We start from the raw sequence: 23,607 nt of genomic DNA, 5'->3' as shown, positions 1-23,607 counted from the left end.
CCGATACCGCTGGTCTCAATTCATCTGACGCGCGCTCCCGCTCTTGTACACGAAGTTAGTTCCTGCGTAATTAATGCCAGTCTAATCGTTTTACTGATTACTAACGGTATCCAAGTTGTTCTGTAGTCCTTAACTACTAGTCCTGAAATTGTTATTCAGTTGTGTAGTACTTTACCGTACTAGTCCTGAAATTGTTCCTCAAGTTCTGTAGTACTTACCTACTAGTTCCGAAATTGTTACTCAAGTTCTGTAGTACTTACCTACTAGTTCCGAAATTGTTACTCAAGTTCTGTAGTACTTACCTACTAGTTCTGAAATTGTTTTCTTATAGTCATGAACTAGGTACCTACTTTTGGTAGGCTTAACTCCTAGTCCCGTACTTACTTTCCTGCGTTTTTGTAGCTTAACTTCTAGTCCGGAACTCGTTATCTCGCGTTTCGCCACTGTTATTTGTTTTTGTTGTTCACATATTCGACTGGTCTACGCCCACTCCTGCCGTCCACACCTCTACCCACTTCCTCTCTCCCTTTCCCTCCGGGCTTGGTGTGGTGGGGTGACATTATCATCCTGATTAAAGTCCTTACCAAGCCCAGCACTTGTCACCTCGTCTTTCGCCTGAGTTTTCTGAGGTGCTTAAGTCGAAATGTGGCTGGCACAGTCTGGCCCCACCAAATTGGTTTTGATTAAGGTTTGACTTTGAGGTTTTAATATTCATTCATGTGAACGTGGGTGGTCTACAATCGGTGTTTAACTACTCTCCAAGCAGAGGTAGGGTCGCTCGGTATTTTGGCAGTATTTTCGCGTTTTTAATACGTCTTTCTACTTTTACGTTTTTTTTGGTCTTCCTCCCCTTGAGGAAGACCAAAAAAACTTGAGGAAGACCAAAAAAAACTGTCGAGCTGACATGAATTCTAAAACCTTTTCTGTCATCTGTACTGCAGTAGCAGACTTTTGTGTTAAGCTTCCAAAATACATTATTATTAATTGTATGGTCACTAATTTTCAATTTCAACACTTAAACACTCATAAGAAAACATTTGGAAAACTTGATATTATATAATCCCCACTTACAACTAGTGTGAGAGAATCATTAAGATAAGAAACAAGAAATGAAATATATTTGCGACTTTTTGTGAACTTGGTGCTTTATTATCATATTAACCTTATTTGTGCAAATATAACTTTATATAAGTGCTATGCACAATACATTACGGGTTTTGTTGCAGGTGCAACTTGCGTTCTGCCAATGTGTTCTTTCCTTCTGTCTGCAGCAACTGTTACGTACCATGGCAACTAATGACATCCCATATGAGCAGCCGGGCGTGGTGAAGCTGCCGCAGTGGGAGAAGGGCTGGCTGAGGGCAAAGGATGATGGGAAGGACCCACAGTTCCATGTGAAGGGTGTCCACCCGTGAGTCTGACTGATCGTGTGTTTTGTGTAGCCTCCTTTTCAGGCTTTCCAGGATCGATCATTTTTCTTGGGGGGTGGGGGCTTATTTTCTGATCAAACGTAGGTTGCACGCATTAGGAGCTCCGGCCACCAACCCTAGTATGCCGTCCCTGGAATTTGGCAGAGCTTCTGAAGTATGCGATCTATGCTTGATCATAAGATAAGCCCCCCCCCCCCCCAAATGAACTATCCCGGAACGCCTGAAAAGGAGGCTATGTTTTGTGTCAGAAGTAATGTAGAAATCTTGGTAGATTGGGATGTGGTGCGCCTGTCATGTTCATCAGGGTTACCATGACTGTTTCACTGTGCACTAGTTTGTTATTCGTTGTTTGCCATTTCTACAGGATGTTGTCGAAGCACCTGGAACAGCTGACAGGTGGCAGATCTGGGCTGAAGTTCCTGTTTCCTCTGTGTGGAAAAGCTGTGGACATGAAGTGGTAGGTGATTGTTACTTTTGCCAAGAAGGCTATCTTTTTTGGTAGCATTCATGTGTGTGTGTTTGTGAGTCTGTGTGTCAACAGCAAGAAGGCTAAGGTGGATTGTCTTGATATTTGGTAGGTAGGGCTCCTACAGACACACAAGCAAACATACAAACAAACAAACACAAACAAACACATCAAACACAATAATATTTCCATGCACACAGGTAACAACTGAACGTAACATTACACAGCCAGTGCAGTATAGAATTATACCACTTCAACATGTGTATGTCTTCCTGCAGGCTTGCTGACCAGGGACATACCATTGTTGGTGTGGAGGGAGTGGAGGATGGTGTGCGCCAGTTTTTTCAGGAGTCTGACATTCAGCCAACGATAACTGATGCACCTGCAGTGAATGGGAAACTATACCAGGTGAGGTGTGGAGAACAATACACACACGTGTATGCAAAATTCAACCTCCCAAAAAATTATTTGCCATATTACACTATGGTGGAGGTGAGTGTAATCTAAATATAAAAGATCTATAAAAGAATCTAAAGATTAAACTGCCTAAAATGACAACTGCTTTAGGCTCAGATTCCCCTTTTCCAGCCACCACCAGGCCTTCCTATATATAGGGGTAGAAGTAGTAGAATTTGGCAAAAAAGGGAAATAATTGACCAGAACAGTCAGTCCGTAGAGGAGGGTTGATTTTCCCCTCCAAAGCAAGCAAATGAACTCTACGGTGGCCAAACTCCCCTGGCCAATTATTCTCCCTATTTGGCTAAATTTTACAGTTTTTGAACCCGCGTTGTTAGTCCAGTGGAGACTATGGCAGGATGCTTGGATAGCTGCTCTGACAGCCGGATATTGAAACAGCCACTAGTGATAAAGGCTCCGAGCCCAGCAGTCTCCATGTCTGAGACAGGAGAGAGGCCTCGCTGCCCAGGCAGATGATGTTAACTGGCACAAACCTTTCCAGGGCTCAAAATGCTGGATGCATATGCACCTAAGTGCAGGTGAAATTGGGATTATTGTGCAGGTGTTTCTGATGTCTACCTGCACTGGTCCATGTACTTGGTTTAAATATAAGGAAGTGTATGCTATGTGGATATGTATTTAATGCATTGACTGTTACCATCTACAAAGTATAAAAAAAATAATGGCAATGGTTTCTGAACAGTTTTTAGTATGAACCATATACATTGTAAATTCTTAAATTCTCAGTGGTTCAGATTGAATTTGTCTAGAGCAGGTAATGCTATACCTGCACCAGTGCATGTACATGCAGAAAAAAGTATTTTGAGCCCTGCATCTAACCCAGCCAAAGTGGTGATAAAAGTACAGATCTCCTCATGAAATGTGATGAACGGGTTGGTGGAAAAGGTTCAAAGTGTGATATCTGGACCTGTTGTGATGGTTTAGTAGAAAAGTGATAAACAATAATATAAGGGGCACTTCCAATTCTTTAAAAAGCGGATGGATCCATAAAAAAACTGCTGCTGTAAAATCTACGGTTTTGATGTGCTCTGTGATTATCAGTACACTGTATGAGATGGGGCTGAAATGAAAGATTTCAAATGTCTATTAAAAAAAGAATAGGCCCTAAACACTATCCACTTGTACAGCTGCAGGGGTCCATGACACTGCAGTGGATAGCAGTTGGCTTAGACTTAGAGTCTTCATACCACACCTCTGAGGGGCTCTGTGCCTAAATGGTGCTTATAACAGCATCTTGTTTTTTCCACTCCCACATTAAGTTTGGAGTCTGCAGATTATGTCATCCATATAATTTACTTGCTACATGGCCCTAACCAACTAGCCTGGGGTCCAGCCTTGTAATAGCTTTAGGCTGCTCTCCAAGATCTGCTACCCTGTGGCTGGACTCCAGGCTTCTAACTGACCTTTTTGATCTAATATCCACAGGGAATGGATGGCAGGATCTCCATCTATATCTGTGACTACTTCAACTTCAGCAGGTGTGTGTTGCTGCATGTTACTCTTCACTTTCACACCTTCTCACCTGGATGACCAAAAAACTACATCTAGTGTAGAAGGATAGTTAGCCTTAAATCCAGCCCTGTTAGCTTAAGGCCCACTCCTAAAAATTTGCTGCCTGCAGTTTTGGGCCTGTGCAAAACCCAGACTTATCACATTTTCTCTTGGATGTTTGGTCAATGTTGCATCAAGATGATAACTTTTCCAGCACAATGTTTGAAAACTATTGAGGGAATATCACGAACCTGATATTAAATGTTAATGCTGAAGTGCTATGCACAATGCATTCACCAGTTTTTGCACAGGTGCTGCCAATGTGCTTGTAAACTGCAGAACATATTGGTTAACTGCTGTCCATTGTTATGATGCATTTATGATCACAATACAGTTCCTACCTTTAGCTAGTAGTGGTCACATCTGTTGAAAAGCTAGTGCTGGTATTTGAAAGACTCATGTAGACTCTACAACAAGACCCTGACCTTTACTTGTTCATCCTTGACTTTTGTGTTTGCCCTATACAGTGAGGTCAAGGGTCAGTTTGATGCCATCTGGGACAGGGGAGCGTTTGTGGCCATCAACGAAGCTGATCACGAAAAGTGAGTGTCTAACAGTGATCAATTGTCACATAATGAGCTCAAATGTCATTTCATCAGAAGCAGTGAAATTTATTGCTTGATTTTGCATGTTGAGTGAAAAAAAAGAAATTCAAATCGAAAGTAATATTTGTAATGTTTCATGCAGAACCTGTGAAAAGTATAACTGAGAAATTCAAATCCAAAGTCTACCAGTAGTCACCACCGTATTTGCTGCATGTTGATGTTTACAGAAGTCATAGAGAAGCGTTAGAGTCATTCTCCAGAACCACTGTCTACAGCAGTCCCCATTACCCCAATCCTTCAAGCTTTACCACTCATCTTACTAGATGTTCAACTATCTATCTCTGGTCATCTCCAATATTCAAAGTCCTATATTGACAACAGGTTTCTGTCATGTACAGTGCTCGATGGGGTTGTGATAACTGGAATGGACATAAAGCTAGCCCAGGTGATCTCCCGAGTCCAGTTAGTTCATGGCCGAACCGTGGGGAGTCTGCTGCAGTAAGCTTCAGCTGACCCCATTCTGTCACTCCCTCTTTCCGCTGAGTTCCTCTGCAGCAAAGTGGATTTCTTACTGGACCACTTGAAAGCTGTATGTTTGGCCAGGAGGGCTTAGGCCTAGGAAACAAAATGTTGTGTTTTCAGTTTTTTCAGCAGCAAAAACCGGCTGACCCTCAGATTCTAAGCCTTTTCTTTTCTTTTCTTCTTCTTCTTCTCCTTCTTCCAGGTTGAACTTCAATTGGCAGACGGCTCTTGACATGGGAGGGGAAGGTGCATGTAAATGGGGGTGGGGAGGGGTCGCTTATTAGTTTTGTAGACTGTAACTTTTCAGTTGACCACTGGCAAGTCCATCAAATTTTCGATCTTATATCTGAAATTTAAAATTTTCTGTTCTCAGGTACATCCAGCTGATGAAGACCCTGCTGAAGCATGATGGGAGGTGTCTGATGGAGGTCATGAACTATGAACCCAGCTTGTTCCCAGGTATGAGCCCAGCTTGTTCCCAGGTATAGTCAAATTGCACAATAACTAAAACAGGTGCAATGTAAGGCAAAGTATTATAATTTTAAATTACTAATATATGAAGTTTTTCACTTTAAAAAAGTATGAGAATCTTGGATGAATCCATGTCAACACCTTTTATAATGGCTTTTTGTTTAAATTACCCTTTTCAGGTCCACCCCACCATGTGCCAGAGGATGAATTAAAACAGCTTCTTGGTGAGTAAGAATAAGTCACTTAGAGGTTTACAGGGTGAATACTTAAAAGTACATTGTACGTACAAATGGACTACATGTAGGTAACTAAAACTTGTGTTTGTGTGTATGTGTCCATCTGTGTGTGTGTGTGTGTGTGTGTGTGTGTGTGTGTGTGTGTGTGTGTGTGTGTGACTGTGTGTGTGCATGTGTGTGTTTGTTTGTTCATATGTATATATGTGCATGTGTTTGTTGTTCAAGAGTTCAAAAAGTGCTCAGATGAGACAACAGAAATAGTGGCACTAACAGTAGTTAATCTGCCACCCCCAGGAGGTGATTATAACATGACCTTACTGGACACGGTGGATCACACAGAAAGGCTGGGCAAACTGTGGAACCTTCCATGGATCAAAACACTCTACTTTCTCATCAAGGCTTCAAACTGAGTCAGTGTAGACAGTGTGGCCAAGACTTCTCCATTCCACTCAATTTTAACATATAGCACATATAATTTAACAAGTTAGAATTTAGTGTTAGAATTAGACTGGAGTAGTCACATGTTATATTGGTATCCATTGTCCGTCCTTTTATTTCATTGTCATATTACATGTACATGTACCTGAAATTAGCCTCTAGGCTAAAATTTGCAATGGAAACTTTCACTATGATAAGAAAAACCATGTCTTAAGAGGAATGACAAGTACATGAAATAAGCCATTTGCATACTTCTCAGGTATTTCTGACGTCTACCTTCACCTAACCTGCACCGGCCCATGTGCTACGTTTATATATACATGTAGGTGTATGTGGATTTTTAGTTGATGCATTGACTTTTACCTATTGAGAATAAAATCAATAATGACCATTTTACTGAACAGTTTTAGTAAGATCCATACTTCCATAAATCAGAGTGGTGCAGGTAAAATTTTTCTGATGCAGGTTATCTTCAACGTTACCTGCACCCGGCACCTTGTCCAGTATGCAGCAGTATGCAATAAAAGGCATTTTAAGCAGTGCTGTCATTGTAGCGTGTGTCACACAAGGTCGCAAACAGTTCCCAACCGAGTTACGACCCTTCCACCCGGATCACACGGACGGAATAACGGTGCTGCTGAATGGAGGGTTCTTTTCATAATCCCCGGGTGGACAGAACGCAAGGGAGCCGCTCTTCTCATGGTAGATGCTGCAGCACGTCCGACCTTTGGTCGTGTCTTTACTTCTGGCACATCTAAACGGCGAGGCGAGGCTCGGCTTTGAGATGTGGAAAAGGCATCCACGGTTTCCTTTGTTGTGAACCACAAAAGAGACTTCGCTGCCGAAGCTCGCCGTCTGAAAGAAATCATAAGTGCCGTTCTCTGGCTTCGCTTGCCCGAGTGGTGTCGAGGTCAGTAATGGTTCTCGTGCAACAAAGCAAGAGAATGGCCGCGGTTGCCTCCAGACCGTAGCAGGCCCGGGATCCCTTATAACTCTCTACGCATATCGTTAGCGCTGCAGACTGCCAGTCGGCCCCCTTCAAAACTTTATTATGCAATTAAAGTTGCAGTCGTTGAGACTGAATTGTGATGTATTTATGTGCATTCCTAAAGTTGTCATCAAAATGAAAATATCATCAACGTTACAATATCGATATTGAAATGACCTAGCGACATGCTAGTATAGTAGTCAAGACGACTAAAATACAACGATAAATAATAACGATGTAAGGTTTTTCGGGCATGAAATGGACGACAGTACTCCTGGTATAAACACGGAGGTTTAAAACCCTCTTGGTATAAAGGAGTTTTTTTTTGTGTTTGATTTGCTAATCGATGGCTTCAGTCTAGCCCTCTTCCCCACCAGGCCTTTCGAAAGGGGGCTAGGATGGTAAAATTCGGCAAAAATAGGGTCTGACTGGCCAGGGGAGTGAGCCCAACATCAGGGTTTCATTTCGCGGGCAAAAAAACCCTAACGCCGGCCAAACTCCCCAGGCAAGTTATTCTTCCCGTGTGGCAAAATTTTACTGTTTTTGAACCCGCGATGTTAGTCTGCTATCTTCAGTCCAACGGGGAGTCGATTACTGTAAGACCCAGACCTGTCTCAGGGATCGATCTGAGTACGTGACAAAGGCGCGACTCCTGCGCATTTACAGCAAGCCACTGTTCCGGATAAGTGCCCCTAGCGACAGGCCCTAAATGGCAACCTTTCATGCTGCCCGGTGACCCCGCCGTGCTTGTCCCGGCCTAGTTCTGCGGAATTTGCGACATGTTGCACGTGAGCCGTTACACTTAGTCATAGGTCTCTCCCTTCCTCTGCGCGGAATAACAACGCTGTGAATGCGGACATGTCCTTGGTGCTGAAATGACAGTGGTAGCTAGTCCCCCTTTCCACTGGACTCAGCGATCGCCGAGCCACCAAATTTGGATGTGTGACCCCTGATGCCATAATTGAAATATGATACAAGATACAGAAGTATAATTCAGAAGGTAATAAAAACAAAAAGCATAAAATACTAGTCGTTCTTTATCTATGAAATTCATATCAAATATTTGGTCGCTCAGCAATCGCATATGTACCCGTAGAAAGGGAGTGTTATCCCGCAACAAGTATTTCTGTTGTTATTCCTTGCACCGGCTCGGTACCGAACGAGCTGTATGTAGGAAACAGTGGGCGCCACATAACCAGATTTCAATTCCGATCACACCCACGCGGCACGCGGCAGAACGCAGCTCCCCGTGCGGGTCAGCCGGGACCACAGGGGCGCACGGCAGGACAAAACAGTCCGGGGACGGTACGTTATTGTCTGCAGACGGGGCAAACAGGCCGGGACGGTACGTTATTGCCAGGAGACGGGGTGAAACCGACCGGGGACGGTACGTTATTGTCACGAGTGGAGATGAAACAGGCCAGGGATGGTACAATATTGTCTTAGGAGGAAAGACAACGGGACATAACAGGCCAGGGACGGTACGTTATTGCCAAGAGACATGGGGAAACAGGCCAGGGACGGTACGTTATTATCAGGAGACGATGTGGAGTCAGGATGTTGATGCCACAACACTGTAGCACCTCCTTGTCATTGTCAACAGCACCTATATTAGATTTTCGTGTCGTTACGTACCAAAAAGGACCGTAGAAGGTCCCTTTTGGTAAGGATTTGTGTATGTATGAATGATGACTGGTAGAGGCTGTATCATTAGAAAGAAACGTGCCACAGCGAAAACGTTGCATCGAATAATCACGATTCCAGCAACAATTGCCTCTACCCGTATGTCCTAGAATAGCTTGAGTCGACAGCAGCACATCGCCTCTGGGTCTGTGGCAAATTGAATATGAATTCAGTAAAAATAACTTGCTTATGGAAATTTCATTTCAAACGTTGGAGAAAGCTGCTGCGTCTGCGCCCAGTTTCAGGAAATTGTAATTTAAAATGTCTAACTATAGAATGTTCTACCGCGTCTGGTTCTTAATTGACACGTTGATGAAACCATATGATGTTCTGAAGATTTGGCACCATAAGTAATACCGCTCCTCTTTCAATGTTTTTGTATTATTTGAATCTTACCAAAAATGTATCCTGCCGTTAGGCCGGTGTAATACATAATCAGATAACTCTGGATCGTATCAAACATATACTAGTAACGAGAATACCGACGCACCCTTGTTGTTCTTATTGTAATTACTATTTCATCGACTGTGTCATGGAATGGCAAAAAGAACACTACAACCCCCACAACCTCACAAAACCCACTCTGCAGAAAAAGTGGGACCTCTTCTTCCACTAATGATTGAAAAAAAGAAGTCAGGAACTGGAGATTGTTAGGAGGAGAGCTGTCGATATCATTCAAGATTGTGCTTCTGGTTAATCTCGGTACCCAATCGTCCCCTATTATCCGTCTTCAACATGCCAACTGTCGATTGGGGATAACAAACGGAGGAAGGGTGACGAATCAGTGATAGAAAGATAGTAAGTAAGGGAAGAACACAACACATCAGCCACAGAACTAGGGTAGTAAGGCTGCAAATCAAATCGCTGCTTTTTCCTGTTGTTTTCTTCTTCTGCTTGCCCGAACACATAAGGACAATGACCTGGACCAGACGGCTTTCACCTTGTAACTGTTGCTGTAGCAGACACTTTGTGGTGGTGGGTATCATTATGTAGCAAGGCAGAGTTGGAGGGGTTGGTCGCCATATATATATGAATGTGTTTAAGTAAGAATACACAGAGCAGTAGTTTGTTGAGCTGGACCATGTGAATGTAAGCAGTATGAATTTGCTTTGTAAATGGTACATTTCTAGTTACTATATCGTATGTCATTGTCAAAAGAACCATGCAGTTTAAAATCTTAACTAAAATCCTTCCAGTCACGAATGTCCTGTGTAGCCAAAAAGCAGAGACTGAATAAATCGTTCAGCTAAACTAGTGATAGGAGTGTTTCGGCTTTTTTTCAAAGACATGCCGTAAAAAAAGTCATGAAATTGCCTGGCCCGTACATCGGACATATCCCACCCTGTCGCACTCCACTCCAGGACCCCTGCATTAACAAACACCAGAACACTCACACACCGCGCAACCGTGCGGTACGTCAAGGGTACACAAGGACTCTCGAGTGGAATATCGCACAGGAAGAGGATGCATTGATATCACTCGAACCAGCATATATATGCTGATGCAACGAACGAACATTGAATTGGTTCAAAACCAGTAAAGAAGTAATTACAAAATCCTTCATACTGTAGGCTGCGGCCGCTGACCGGTCAAAGATTTGACAGGTCGCTGAACGAATTTTATTGATAAGGAACTAAGTTTTATACGTTTTGTGTGTTTCTTTGTCTTTGAAATCCCACTTTTGCATGTACATATTCCAATTATTAGTCAAATCCAAGTTTGGCCGTTGTACGGTCACTCAGATACAAACATACAAACTGAGAAAACTTAAAGTATGTTAGTGTGTCAAAACGCAGTACGAAAGGTCACCCATCGTGTAGTTAATCAATTCATTGTCCTAATATAACGAGAGGGCTCCGTGGAGAGTGCTCATGTGCCGCATCAGGCCGTTCTGAATGCCTGACAGGATCCCTCCCGCCTTCTCCACATGTAAACCCCCTCTCAACGGTCGCTTGCCAACATGGCTTGACCTTGCTGCAACACGTTGGAGTCCTCTTGTGGGCCAATCAGGCGACTTCATCGCTAGGGCTGTATGCAACGGCGTGAGCTCGGAATTCTGGTTTCCTAAAAAGGGTTTTCGGAATTTTCGCGTTCAAATAATCGACGCTACTTTGAACAGCTTGAAATGTTATCCATGCAGTTGTAAAATGTAGCTTTCCACCCATCTATAATTCCTTTGACATAGTGTGCCTGAGGATGGATCTGGAAACAACACAATTAGCGCAATGTTTGTACTGATTACTTTTTTTCAATTCACACTGAAGTTATCACTTCCGGATCGGAAGTAATGGTTTGGGCTGCGCTGGTCTAAGGGGCGTTTGTATGTTTCTCATCCTCAGCAGGGAGGATTGGAAGTGGGTGGGCGGAGATTGGGATTCGGTTGATTGAAAGGGTAATGACCTGGCCTGGCATGCCCTGTGTGGTATGATGTGTTATGAGGTCGCTAGGAATATGTACTGTGTAATCATGGGACGAAACATAAACCATGGTGTAATACCGGAGTACGTTACGTCATTCAACCGAGTTATGAGTAATAATCCTTTCTTTGATATATTTCAATCGGTTATCATACAACACAGTTCCAATACATTTACAAAAAACTCAAACACTTCCTGGAAGTCTGAAATCACCGATTTCGTGTTTCCCTTTACTATGGTCACTTTCTAACGCCACGATGTACAAAGATGGCCAAGTAGACGAAACATATATGATTTGGAACTGTGGAAGGGAAGATTCAGAATACCCCCCCCCCCACTGCACACCACTCGACAGAGCATCGTTTTAGTATTGATTAGGTATGAAGTTATGAAGGTATGGGTGTTACCGATGTGCGATGGTGATGATATACCCGGCCGTTGAACTATTGTAAAGTCCTGAAATGTAATATTCTGCTTGACACCAACCGGCACTACAGAAAGATTATCGCGATTTCTGTAATACAACAACTGGTTTGTTCAAATGGAACTGTACTGTTTTTTCTCTTATCGTCGGAAAACAGACGATCTCTGCCCAGCTTTGTTCTCTGTCTATCTTTGGTGTGTGTATTATCTGAGCGGACCATTCCGCACCGTCACACGCCCTCTCCCCGGCATCACCAATATCGCCGATATTCTGCAACCGGTCACGAATTTGTCAACTGTGAGGACGAGAGTCTCAACGTTTTTTCTATGAAACAACTGAAATTATTGAAAGTTTATTGCAAATCCATGCCCGAGGGCTAATTGCAAGAACATGATAAAATGATAAACAGTAATTTATAAGAAGTAATGCTAATGCTACTTTTGATATAGTTATTGTTGCGCTTGATTTCTTTTCTGTGTGCAGTGGAGTATGAAAAGGCCCAACAATATGAAACGATATAAAGAGTACAGAACACCGGAGTGGGCAACTCTAGCAAATCGCTAATTTTAGTCTCACCACAAATACAAATCAATAACAAATAACGAAACAACAAATAACAGCAAATGAGTGTTCCAAAATACAGAGATAACAGGTAAAAATGGATCAATATGTAAAATTAAATGATTTTTGTAGGCAGTTTAAACGTTAGTCAGGTATAAGCCGTTTTGTGTCGACGATGTAGGTTTGAGTCATAGTCAAAATATGTCCATTATTGGTTTCCGGACATACGAAGGATGAACCCTTAAGTAATAAGTTACCACAGGCTTCTCGAAGTTTCCCAACCGATCGCTGTTGTACAGGCCTCTCAACCTATCCTGAAAAGGGTCGCAAATTCCCTTCCACCTCACAGCAGAGATTCGCCCGTAAAGATATACGTTATTCCCTCGCAGCTGTGCTGGTAGCGAGGAACCATGCATATTTAGTTTCCGTCTTCCGTGCTGTTGTTACTGTTGATACTTCCGCGAAGAACCGTATACTTACCTTACCACGAAGGTTACACCGTGCATGCAATCAGGGTAATCATTCTGACCGTTCCCGCGTCTTTGATATTCTCTTGGAAACTAAAAAGGTAACATTTCCCAAGCATAATGCTCACCTTCACATGGTCAAGACTAATAAACTGCTGCTCTGTTTATTCTTACTCGACCACATTGACACGAGTCCAACTCAGTCCTGCCACTTGCTGCATAATGTAACCCAACACCACAGGGAGTTTGCTACAGCAGTTACCATGGTGACAGCCGTCTGGTACAGGTCGTTGACCTTTTTTGTTTGGAGGAGATGAAGAAGAAACAGAGCAAAAATAATTTGTTTTTCTTCTGCGAAGGTAAACATAGAGAGATTTTCTTCTGATGTTGATGCGAACGCCGGTTACACTTTGCAACCAGCGTAATCATTTTCACCGTTCCCGTCTTTGATTTACTGTTGGCAAGCAAGAAAACAGGCGAAATTATGAGTATTTTTTCTGATGTTGAAGCGCAGGCCGGCCTGCCCGGGCCCCGCTAGCTTGCATGCCCCCTTTACGTGCGAGTTTGATGGATATCTCTGCCCTCTCGGACGGGCTTTTCCAGATCCCCATCTCGGACCGCGGCTCTGATAGACCGTCTCGCTCCGACGCCCCGCTCGTATTTTCTCCGCGGCCTCAAATCGCAACCATTTTGTGCAGGGAGAGAGAGAGAGAGAGAGAGAGAGAGTGAGAGTCAGTCGATTGGGCCACGGGTAATTTCGGAGGATTTCTGTGCGCCGGCCTGGGATAGCGAGATCCCCGCCTATTCAGAGTGATACTACCAGTCCCCCATTGCATGGAGATTTTAACGATTTTCCAGCTACTTGTGAACCTCGCTGCATGCACACGCGCGCTGCGCCGTACAAAAGTCTGTAACATCGCGCAGTACTTCGGTATTCTGCACCACGCCGCATCACACTGCCTTTACCACACTGTCCTGCATTGCATGGCACTAAGCTACGCATAAGTCTTCTTTTATACCGTGTATCTCTGAGCTGCGGTTTGGAGAAGAAGAAGTAGAGGGGACTACCTTTAACGATTTGTGTGACGGGCAAGAGGCCTGTGCTGCCCACATTTACACTCCAATAGAATAGACAGGTTTATATATATCTAACATCATTGTATGAGGACAGTATAGCTTTTCTGCATTCTAATTTGCATATCGCTTTTGCTTGCCTTTGTCAGTTCTTAGAGAAGAGTTTATTTTTTCATTGATACATGGGGATTAATTGTTTTACGGGTCATATTAACTTTTCCATCAATCTGCTTGCCACGTGATTTCTCGATTTTCACGTGATTTACTTCTTCTTTTCTAGTCCTCGCGTTGACAGCTAGGTCAGTCATCAGTTTCACTCCATGGAAGAGAAACAGGGACATGTTGGGGCTTGTATGTCTGGTATTGGTTCTGAAATCAGCACAGTGGCCTAGATACACCGTATCCAGATTGTGATGTGCAATACATATATTGCCGATATGAAAACAAAAACAATCCGAGCTGTATTAAGAGTATAGTCATGATTGCAGGCTGATTATCTTGCAAAGTTATTAACGTTATGCCCTTGTAGCTATAGAATTTTTAAACGCGTTATTTTCTTCTCGCCGATTCTTATATTATTTGCCCCGTGCCGAATGATTGAAGGTATTTTTTCTTCTTTTCTGTCCCGGGCTCCAGGTGGTATAACAGAACAGCAAGCACTCGGTATCCCACACATCAAGGAGCGTGGATCGCTCTAAGGAGACCAAATTAGAAAATTCCCATTCCCGGCCCGGGATGCAGGGAGAAAGGAGAGCTCCGAGAGGTAAATGCGATGCGTGCCCCGCCCGGCCAGCAACCGCGCCTGGAATTCTCGCCCCAGACAACTGATGAGGATATATTCGCCCACCTGCACCTTTTTGCAGGACGAAGGGTTCAAAACACCTGAGCCGGCGCCGAGCTAGAGCTGCCAGTAACGCTCGCCTCGCGCGCAGGGTCGCCTTTTTTGGTTGTTATTAATATTATTGCTACATCGCGTTCGGGACGGTATTCGAAAAGAATATCAGAACCCGTCCCGCGTTCGGAAGTTCTATTCCAAGCGTTCGACCGTCCTGCACTGAGGGAACACACAGTCTGTACACGGGCTGGAAAACAAGATGTCCGCAGCCGGGACAGTGGGGGCAGAACGGGACGGAGGAAAGTCCCAACGGGAGCATATGTACCGCGAGTTTCAGACATGGGCCGTCCAGACTTACGGGGACAGCGGCAAGACCAAGACGGTGACCCGGAAAAAGTACCGGCGCATCACGCGGTACCTCTCGGGCGACGAGAAGCCCACCACCGACAACGCCAAGTTCCGCTTCTGGGTGAAATCCAAAGGGTTCGTTCTGTCCCCTCTGGGAAACAACAACGACTCGCCCACCAAGAAGGGGATACTCTACGTTCCCGTGAAAAATCAGGTACGTTTACAGATTCTCTCTACAGCCCTCCCATCGATTAGATATTCTACCAAGCCGGCCGGTTTTGTAGGCGTGGGGAATTAAGTCTTCTCTCCCAGCCTCCCGCGCACAGGGCTGGCGGGCGGCCATACTGCACGCCGTCCCGTGTGCGCCGCTCACACAAGTTGAATGCCCGCCATTTCGGATCGGACAGCTCTCCCCAGCCCTCCAGCGTGCGTCACTCTCGGTCCTACTGCGGTTTATTTCCGATGTAACTGCTTTCCACAGTCCTAATTGGCAAATCAATCAATGTAGCTCAATTTTCCCCTCCCCGGGCCATAATTCCCCTCCCTATTCCCGGTCCTATATATGCAAAACAGGCCACACTACCAGGTGCCGTGGCTCTAATTGAGGGACCTTTCGGCACTAAAAATGATTTCTCACTCGGCGGCAGTGCTAAAGTAGAAATGAAAATCGGCGATTTTACACGTACTTAGTGGCACTGGCAAAGATCGATTACTTTTGCATTTTCCACGCCGGGACATCTGCCTGTCTGGTGCAAGTCAGCACAAGCCAGCCTGTCTCCATCCCTAGTTATTCCACTGACTCCCATCCTCACACCAAACATTCTTCTTACTCTTTTGAAAGACAAAGTTTTTGTGTATTACACAATTTGTTAGATTTGATTTCGCCCGTGAAGAGTGTGATCGAACGCGATCTTTCGTAGGTACCCCTAGCTTTGACTGGTCCCCAGACAGCAAGAAATAGGATGTTGAAACGTGAGTAACAGAGACAGAGAGTGATGACAATGCATGTGCTCTGTTCCATGTTGTATACCCCACAAGACACAAGCGGACGCTAAAGAAATGGCACTTTCATACATGACTAAGAGCCATAGCTCACGATGTAGGCGTATAAGGGATAGTGCTTTCTTCCTCCTGTAGCCGAAAACGGCAAATTGTTGTTCGGGAGGCCATGTTGGCTGAAAGTTAGACCACACCAACACGACAAAATACGCCGTACGTGGAGTGTACCGTGTCGTGGCGTGTAAAGTGATGACGCCTAGCGCCACTGTGTAATTCCTGACATTAAACGACATTCACGGCGATTTGATTGTCTCCTGACTTTGTTGTGTGTGAGAGAAACAGAGGGGGCCCGGCGATGCGATTTCTACACAGCCATCCCCTGTTTCGTGGGACCGTCCTCTCTTCATATACCGCTCACATAGGTCCGATTTCAAACGAGGACGCTACCTCACACCCTGGGGCATGTAACTGTACTTAAGGGTCTTTCGTACACGTCGTATTTTAGGACAGCTGGGTGTCCTGTGCAGGTAATTTGGCTTCAGATCGATGCCGGCTAATTTGTCCGTACGTCCCGGGACGGCATGGCATGGCCGCCATGGTGGGAGAGAGAGAGAGAAGAGCTTCAGGTGGTTCCCGCCGCTCGCCACTTCTGATTGGTTGCCGAGAGGAGCGCATTGATTTCAGCAGGGACGTGCCATTTTTGGCCATTACGTAGGGTGTATTCTGCACTTTAAGAAGGACATTTGCTCAAAACATCACGCAAAAATACACGGGAATTCATAGAAAATGTAGCTTTTACTTGGATTTTGTATTCTGATTCATACAGTTCGTCCAAACAGTGAAGAATCTGCCACCTAACTTGCTCCATACAGAATGTTTTTGAACCGTCCCTGTAATGACTACTTCTTTCCCTGGCTTGACGACTACTTGGGGCTCTGAGATTTCCAAATAGTCATCAGGCGTCTTCTAACTATTGTTTCGAGCGGCTATCAGCCAAATCCTGTTGAAATAACTATCCGGTTGCAATTAAAAAGTGATCCTGGATCACAGTCTGCGTTTTTAATTTTCCTGTCGACGCTAAAGCCCTGGACGGGACAGGGTAGATGCGAGCAGTCCGAGATTTTGTTACAGGCAAAATGAAGTGGCAATGCCACCTTATCCTAGGCACCGTTTAGTTTTTCGCTATTTTTCATTCTCAAATTTCTTGCCACTCTCAAATACTAAGGATGAGATGGCCACATACTACTACTATCCTCTGGTTGCCAGAAAAGGACAAAGTCAAGCAATTAAAAACCTACTTTGATGACGTTTCACCTTTGTATCAACTGCTATTGTTATGTTTGTATACTCTAGTCTTCATGTAACTTCCAATATACATGTATGCAACCTCGACTCACCAAAGAATCACTGACTTGATACTAATTTGAAGGGTGGAAAATTGCCCTTCTTTCAGAAGCCCAGGCCAGTGACTTGTGGAATGGAATGGTTAACTTCCCAAACGTCGCCAAAGCTCGTCAAAACCATGTACAGGAGGATATATTCTGCTGTTAATCGTTGTTAAGCTGAGCGATGCGCTAAAAATATTGATTTTTTTTTACAAAAGTGTTTTTCCGAATTCGTCCACGATCTTTCGCGTTGTGTTTTTGATCGTTGTTGCGCGAAGCAAAGTGCTGAAATGTTGATTTTTTTTACGAATTAAAGCGGAAAATAAGTTCAACCTTGCTTGATCCCACTTTATACTTGAAGGGAGGTCATCTTTCTCGTCCCCGACCTTTCATGTTCTGTTGTTGATCGTTGTTACACTAAACAAAGTGCTGAAATATTGCATTTTTTTTATCAATAGTGGAAAATAAGTGTAAACTTGACTGTATACAACAAGGACTGGTAGATTGCAAAGAGGTGTACGCCGTTATACTTGAGTGGAGGTCATATTTTTTCGTCGCCTTTCGAGTGCGTTTTGATCTTCGGCGTTCCTGGGCGCAACAAGCTCAAATTTGTCTGCGGAGGTTCATGACTTTAGTCATGAGGAATTGTTCCTGCCCGTCTCCTTATAGCAGCCCAGGTTTACCGAGTCCTCGATTTCCCCCACTTTTAACGCCCTTAAAGGAAGGCGCGGCGTAAAAATCACTTGACTGCTGCCGATATTTTATATACCAGGTGGTTCACGGCCCTAAGCGGATCATTAGAACGAACACCAGTTGCGATGCAGCATTCACCCCCAAACAGCACTTCGCATATTCCATTTTATATTACCCTCAACCGTTGGGTTGAGTTACTTGACATTGCAAAAATGTTTAGAAAAGACATACAGTAAGGCACACACTTTATTTCTTTAAGAATTATCTAGGGACGCATGTTTAATTTTCACTCGGCAATGTTTCACTCAATCTGCTTATTTTCATTCTACTTCTTCATACATTTTGATTAAGTAGGTCCCTCCTCTGCTTTGAATGGAATAGCCCTATCCTATCGTACCCAGAACCGTGCCTATCTAGTTCTATGCCTGAATCTTTTAGGGATAGGATCGGGCACGGTTCTGGATTGTCTCCGCGTATTCAAGAACGTAGATTTAATTTGCCCAAGGCACGGTTCTGGATACACGTGGACTATCCAGAATGGTTCTAGATAAAGCACGGTTCTGGATACACGGTTCTGCTGTTTTGCACGCATGTACGTGTATGCGGGAGCGAGACAGCACCGATTTGAGTCTGCCAGATAACACACACGCTCAGAATTAGGGAGGTAAAGTCATGTAAGGTCCCGAGGGAAAGGGTATCTAGATAGTCTTGCTCTTTTGGTATCATTAAAACTGTAAGATTATCGCCATTTTGACGCCGCGTACATGTTATAATTGGTGCGTGGTGCAATAGTGATCAACTATGGCAGCCTAAAGGAAGTTCAGCACCAAGGACAGGGCTTTTCTCGTTGCTATCTAAAGGTTTCGGAGTTTTAAAATGACAAAACAGTCGTTAGCATATATTTATTTTGCATTATGAGACTTGTTGCATTTTGATCTGTAGCATTGAGTCTCTTGAAATCTGTTGTACTTATATTTGAGAAATGAGAACAGCTTATTGCGCAAAAACATCACATCTAGAGCATTCAATATTTAACAAAGAGAACTTCATCTTCAATTTCCTTTAGAGGATTTAAACGTTACAGAAGCGAGGGTATTATCTTCGCTCCCTTCTAGCGAGTTATACCATTGCCGCAATGCCCCCTCCCCCCAAGTAATGAATAGATGGGGGCGATTTCGGCCCACCTCCCCGAGAGCTCGGTTGAATCCGGGCAGGCGTTTACGGCAGCCAGCAGCCAATTTACGCGGGATCAGAGCCGGGCCTGTCCGATAAATAATTCACCACCCCCTTCACCCTGCCTCTCCTTTGACTGGCGGAGCGCTGAAAAAAAAAAGAGAAACAGGCGGGAGAGAAAACAAGAGAGTCGCGCCCGCAGGACTGGGCCCATCTAGATCCCGGCGATTGAGCGCACTCTGTACCCCATGCCGAGCGCGCGGTGAATCCGTAAAGGCGCGGCGGCATTACCGGAGTTCACCCCCCGACTTGGCGGCATTTCAGGACGCCACTGTCAATGTCGTGTGCCTTTGTACGTGTGCTTACTCTCCAAGCAGAGGCTTAGGCTTCGGTTTAGGTTTGCAGTGTTTTAGGCGTTTTTATCGAACTTTTATTTTTTAGAACTGGTATCTTTTTCTTTACGCCTGTCCAACAGTGGCAAATGGAAACTGCACTGCCAATTTGGTCCTGTCTTGCCAATTTGATACTGTCCTGCAGCCACCAAAAAGATCTGCTTGAAGATTAGCGTGTGCTGGCAGCAATGGACGGGTTGGAAACTGCACCGCGGCACCCGAGGCAGTTATTTTCGGCGAAAATATCACCTCAGCATGGGGGTAATGCGAGGAGCGTTACTAGATTTTGTGTCGCAGGGAGAGTCTGAAGTTTCACTATACTATTAAATGCAAATCTGTGCGTAAGGGTCCGTCCGCTGTATGATTTAGGGGAGGAATTTCTTTTAAAACACATTTGTGGGCTAATCTATATGTGGTATGTCTGCCCCCAAACAATTAATCCTTGGGTACTCGCCAAGGTGCAAGGCTTCCTTACTAGTATTAAAGCATCTGGGTTCGAATCCCTGGCAGAACTCAATGTTGTGCCCAAAGCACTTAACACTTATTTCCTCCCTCGACTCATGTGAAATGAGTGTCTGTCTTAGGTTAGGAATGTCCTCTTGGATGGGACATTAACCGGGGGTCCCGTGTTAAAAGAGAGTCCCACCTCGAGCACATTAGAGATCCCACCACACTCAGTGAAAAGAGCAGGGTCCTTCCCAGTGTGAGTGGTTCAAACCTTACAGTATGGTCTCAAGTTTGACATTTTCAAAAGTTGTGTCACCTGTCATGTCAATCCTTCCACATGTGTGGTAAGTCCCGATAAATGCATAAAATCATTTTTGCCCGTCAAGATTTAAAACGTACACCAAGCCCTAATGATAGTATATCTCCAAAGCTTATCTGGTTTGCCCCTCCTGTCTGAAATATCATAATGTGTCCGTCGCCCGACCTGTGTCCCTCATTGACCACGGCCGATGGTTCACGCATATCACAGCTGCACATGTGCAGGCGGGAGAAACCATTTACAATACAGCTTATCGTCCTTTCCACTGGAAGAATGTGAATATGGCGAACATAGAGATTGAAGGCAGTGGAATGGACAGCGTACAGAGTAGACACCAGTGACACTTGTGTGATTCAGTCGTATAAACGCACCAATGATTTTATTTTCAGTCATGTCAACTTAAAACTAGGGGTTGCTTGTGTTTTACAACATTCAAACTGCACTTCCAACTTCTAAAAATAATCGTTGTTTGACTATTCAAAGCTTTCCAACGAAAGTACACACCGGCCTTCCCGAGAGAGTACTAGTTTGCCCTATGTGCTTTCACCCTCAGGCTTGGGACTGTACATTTACTGTGACGCATCTATGTGACGTCTCTGAGCCATTCGCTTAAAGTTATCTATAGCCCTTTCCAGCATATCGCCAAAGTACGACAAGGAGTACAAACTTAACAAAATCATACTAGCTTCCATAGATTTCTCCTACGTTAACAAGATAGACACGGTATTTGACACAACAGGCCTTCTTGGCCGTCAACCTTCCCCGACGTTCCCTGTCCGCCGTGTACTCTGTGTTGACCGTGAGACGGGCACAGCTAGGTCACGCCGACCACTTACCGACCCGCGGCACGGCCCCCTCGTTAGAGATGCCCCGCGTGCCCGGGCGATCGCTCCGACACTTAAATCCGCCCACCGCCAGGTCCAAGGGGCACATTTGCAGCTTGTACCGTCTTTGCCTGATTTCATGGGTGGCCAACCGTAACTTAGCGCGAGCCGGGGCTCATATCTCATCTAACTGCAGCCCCGGTGGACATACCGGTAATGAGGAGGCGGGGAGCAGGCGGGATGGGAGGGTCGGTTTCAGTTCGGCTCCCCGAAAAATAAGGTGTTGCCTTCCAAAACGTGGCCCATTCCAAAACATGAGCTGGGATACTACGGAGTGAAATGCACCTGTAATCCAAAAGGTGGCCCATTCCAAAAACACTAGTTTCGTAATCACTTTGTTTGGTCCCAATCTAAACCTATTTTGCCGACACCGGTGTATAATAGTACTACCTTAACGTACGGGACACACTGCACAAATATCTAGGTGCCCCCACAGTAAAATATCAGGTGCACAGCACTAAGTTTTTAGTGCAAAAAAAGTGCAGATGCGCCCAGAATTTTGAAACCTGTGACAACAAAAGCACCTACTGACGATATCTAGTTTTATTCTCCACGTTAACGGGGGGATTTCTGAACAGTTTTGCCGAGCACAGGCGAAAGATTGAGAACGGGTATGGCCCCGTTTAATATGGATGCGCCAAAAACTTGTTCCAAAGACATATAGGTGACCTAAGGTCACTACAGAAGACGTGAACTATGGTCTTCTCTAGATGACTATAGCTCACGACCTCCGACCCACACCTCGGAAGCCAGGAGGCAGTTTCAGCTCTTCCACGAACTTGAAAGACTTCGGTTCTCTCCTGAATGGTAAAAGTGGTGCGAACAATAATAGCCTAAAGTGTGCTTCACATAACAAAAGGCTTAGGGTTAGCCCGCTTGGAGGTTGCGCATACTAAACGTAAACGTCCCGGAGTTAAAGTGTGTTGTAGGGGTTATAAATTCTATCAATTGATTTGATTTATTTTGCTATAAACATACAAAATATATGCGGAGGAGGAAAGGAACCAAGATGCTTGGTCGTGGGCCTATCTCATAACTTATTAATATCAATTAACGTAATCATACATAAGTATTCAAAACTAAACAAAAACAACAAACAATGAGTCAAATTTATACAATGATATGTATCACAACCATATACAGTGATAAAGATCAGAACTAAAACTTATACAATAGTTTGAGATCAGCTTCATCACCATCGTTTTCATATTTATGTTATACTTGCAGGACGTGAAGACAGGACAAGGCTTTAAGCGCGTGGCGGTTGTGGAGGATTTCTTCAGCATTATCTACAACATGCACGTCAGCGCTCCGGAAGGGGACGGCCGGCCGCCCAAACACGCCGGGCAGAAGAGGACGTACAGAGCTGTGAGTATTCTTACTAGCGTTACTATGAACGTACTGCAAATTCCGGATTTTTCATTTTTTATTTAGATGTTTGGTCAACTTTTCATCAGAATTTTGCATGTTACAAACCATATATTTTCCGACGCATTTAATTCTTGGACACTAGCCAAGATGTAAGGGCTATCTTACTGCTCGTCTAAAAGTTAGACATAGCCTTATTATAGAAAGTCGGCAGAACATACTGTGCCTGCGCGAAACCTGGCTTTGTCACGGTTTTCGTTGGATGTTTGGTCAACTTTGCATCAGAGTTTTGCCGGATATCTTTTCCGACACAGCATTTGAAAACTAGAAACAGAATGCCCCCCTGATTGCGATTGCACGACGAATATGACTGGGATGGGGAAGTGTCTCACACAGACGCAATGTCGCATCTCTATCCCTCTTCTACAGATACTTTCACGGTCGATGTTCAGGAGAACTTGCACTTCTCGTTCCTCCACTCAGAACCTTTCAGCGTGCCACTAGGTTCTCTTCCAGTTCTCATCAATACACCGTTAACATACCTGTCTCCAAGTCATATTACAACAACAGCTTCTTTCCCCGGACTGCAAAATTATGGAACTCTCTTCCAAACAGCTGCTTTCCGTCCGATTACAATCTACAAAGCTTCAAAACAAAGGTCCACCGCCATCTCATGACATAGCTATAATATACTCCTCTAAGTTCCTCTAGCTCTATGCCTAGAAGTGGCCAAATATAATTGGCCTTGCATTGAGCGATACCGTTAAAAAAAGAAAAAAAAAAAAAAAGTAGGGGGGGGGCAGTTTAGGAATTTTGTACTCCAATTTCGTGTGTGTGTGTGTGTGTTTGGGGGAGGGGTCTTTGGACAGTGTGTTTTGATATCGAATTTCCTGAATTTGCGCATTTCAATCTTCTCGTGTGGTATTCTATTGAACTTTTTTCAATGGTCACACGAAACCCTCTTTTTGGTTTGCTTAAAATCTTTTCACAGTGTTGGAAGAAAAAGTATGCCCC

At 44.4% G+C, this 23,607-nt stretch overlaps 2 protein-coding genes across 2 annotated transcripts in view; both read left to right on the top strand.

The window, feature by feature from the left end:
- The first annotated feature begins 1,264 nt into the window (after nt 1-1,264).
- On the top strand, nt 1,265-6,675 carry LOC109482630 (probable thiopurine S-methyltransferase). The gene is made up of 8 exons (XM_019785434.1): nt 1,265-1,411; nt 1,795-1,887; nt 2,175-2,304; nt 3,799-3,851; nt 4,392-4,466; nt 5,365-5,450; nt 5,642-5,686; nt 5,993-6,675. The coding sequence occupies exons 1-8, from the start codon at nt 1,287-1,289 to the stop codon at nt 6,106-6,108; spliced, it is 723 nt and encodes a 240-aa protein (XP_019640993.1). The 5' UTR covers nt 1,265-1,286; the 3' UTR covers nt 6,109-6,675.
- Nucleotides 6,676-14,621: 7,946 nt separating this feature from the next.
- The window catches only part of LOC109482245 (nucleolar protein 4-like), a 12,004-nt gene continuing 3,018 nt past the window's right edge, over nt 14,622-23,607 (top strand). Inside the window, exons 1-2 of the mRNA XM_019784937.1 lie at nt 14,622-15,147; nt 22,453-22,593. Of these exons, the coding sequence (XP_019640496.1) occupies nt 14,845-15,147; nt 22,453-22,593 (444 nt within the window). The 5' untranslated portion in view covers nt 14,622-14,844. The remainder of the gene's footprint in view (nt 15,148-22,452; nt 22,594-23,607) is intronic.

Source organism: Branchiostoma belcheri, unplaced genomic scaffold, assembly GCF_001625305.1.
Source record: "Branchiostoma belcheri isolate BF01 breed outbred unplaced genomic scaffold, Haploidv18h27 scaffold6, whole genome shotgun sequence".
Classification (NCBI taxonomy): Eukaryota; Metazoa; Chordata; class Leptocardii; order Amphioxiformes; family Branchiostomatidae; genus Branchiostoma; species Branchiostoma belcheri.
The sequence above is the reverse complement of the archived record's forward strand: the minus strand, read 5'-3'. Positions and strand labels throughout refer to the sequence as shown.

Coding starts and splice junctions, on each gene's coding strand:
- LOC109482630 (XM_019785434.1), top strand. CDS start 1,287: ATGGCAACTAATGACATCCCATATGAGCAGCCGGGCGTGGTGAAGCTG. Junction 1,412..1,794: donor CATGTGAAGGGTGTCCACCC/GTGAGTCTGACT, acceptor CCATTTCTACAG/GATGTTGTCGAAGCACCTGG. Junction 3,852..4,391: donor GACTACTTCAACTTCAGCAG/GTGTGTGTTGCT, acceptor TGCCCTATACAG/TGAGGTCAAGGGTCAGTTTG.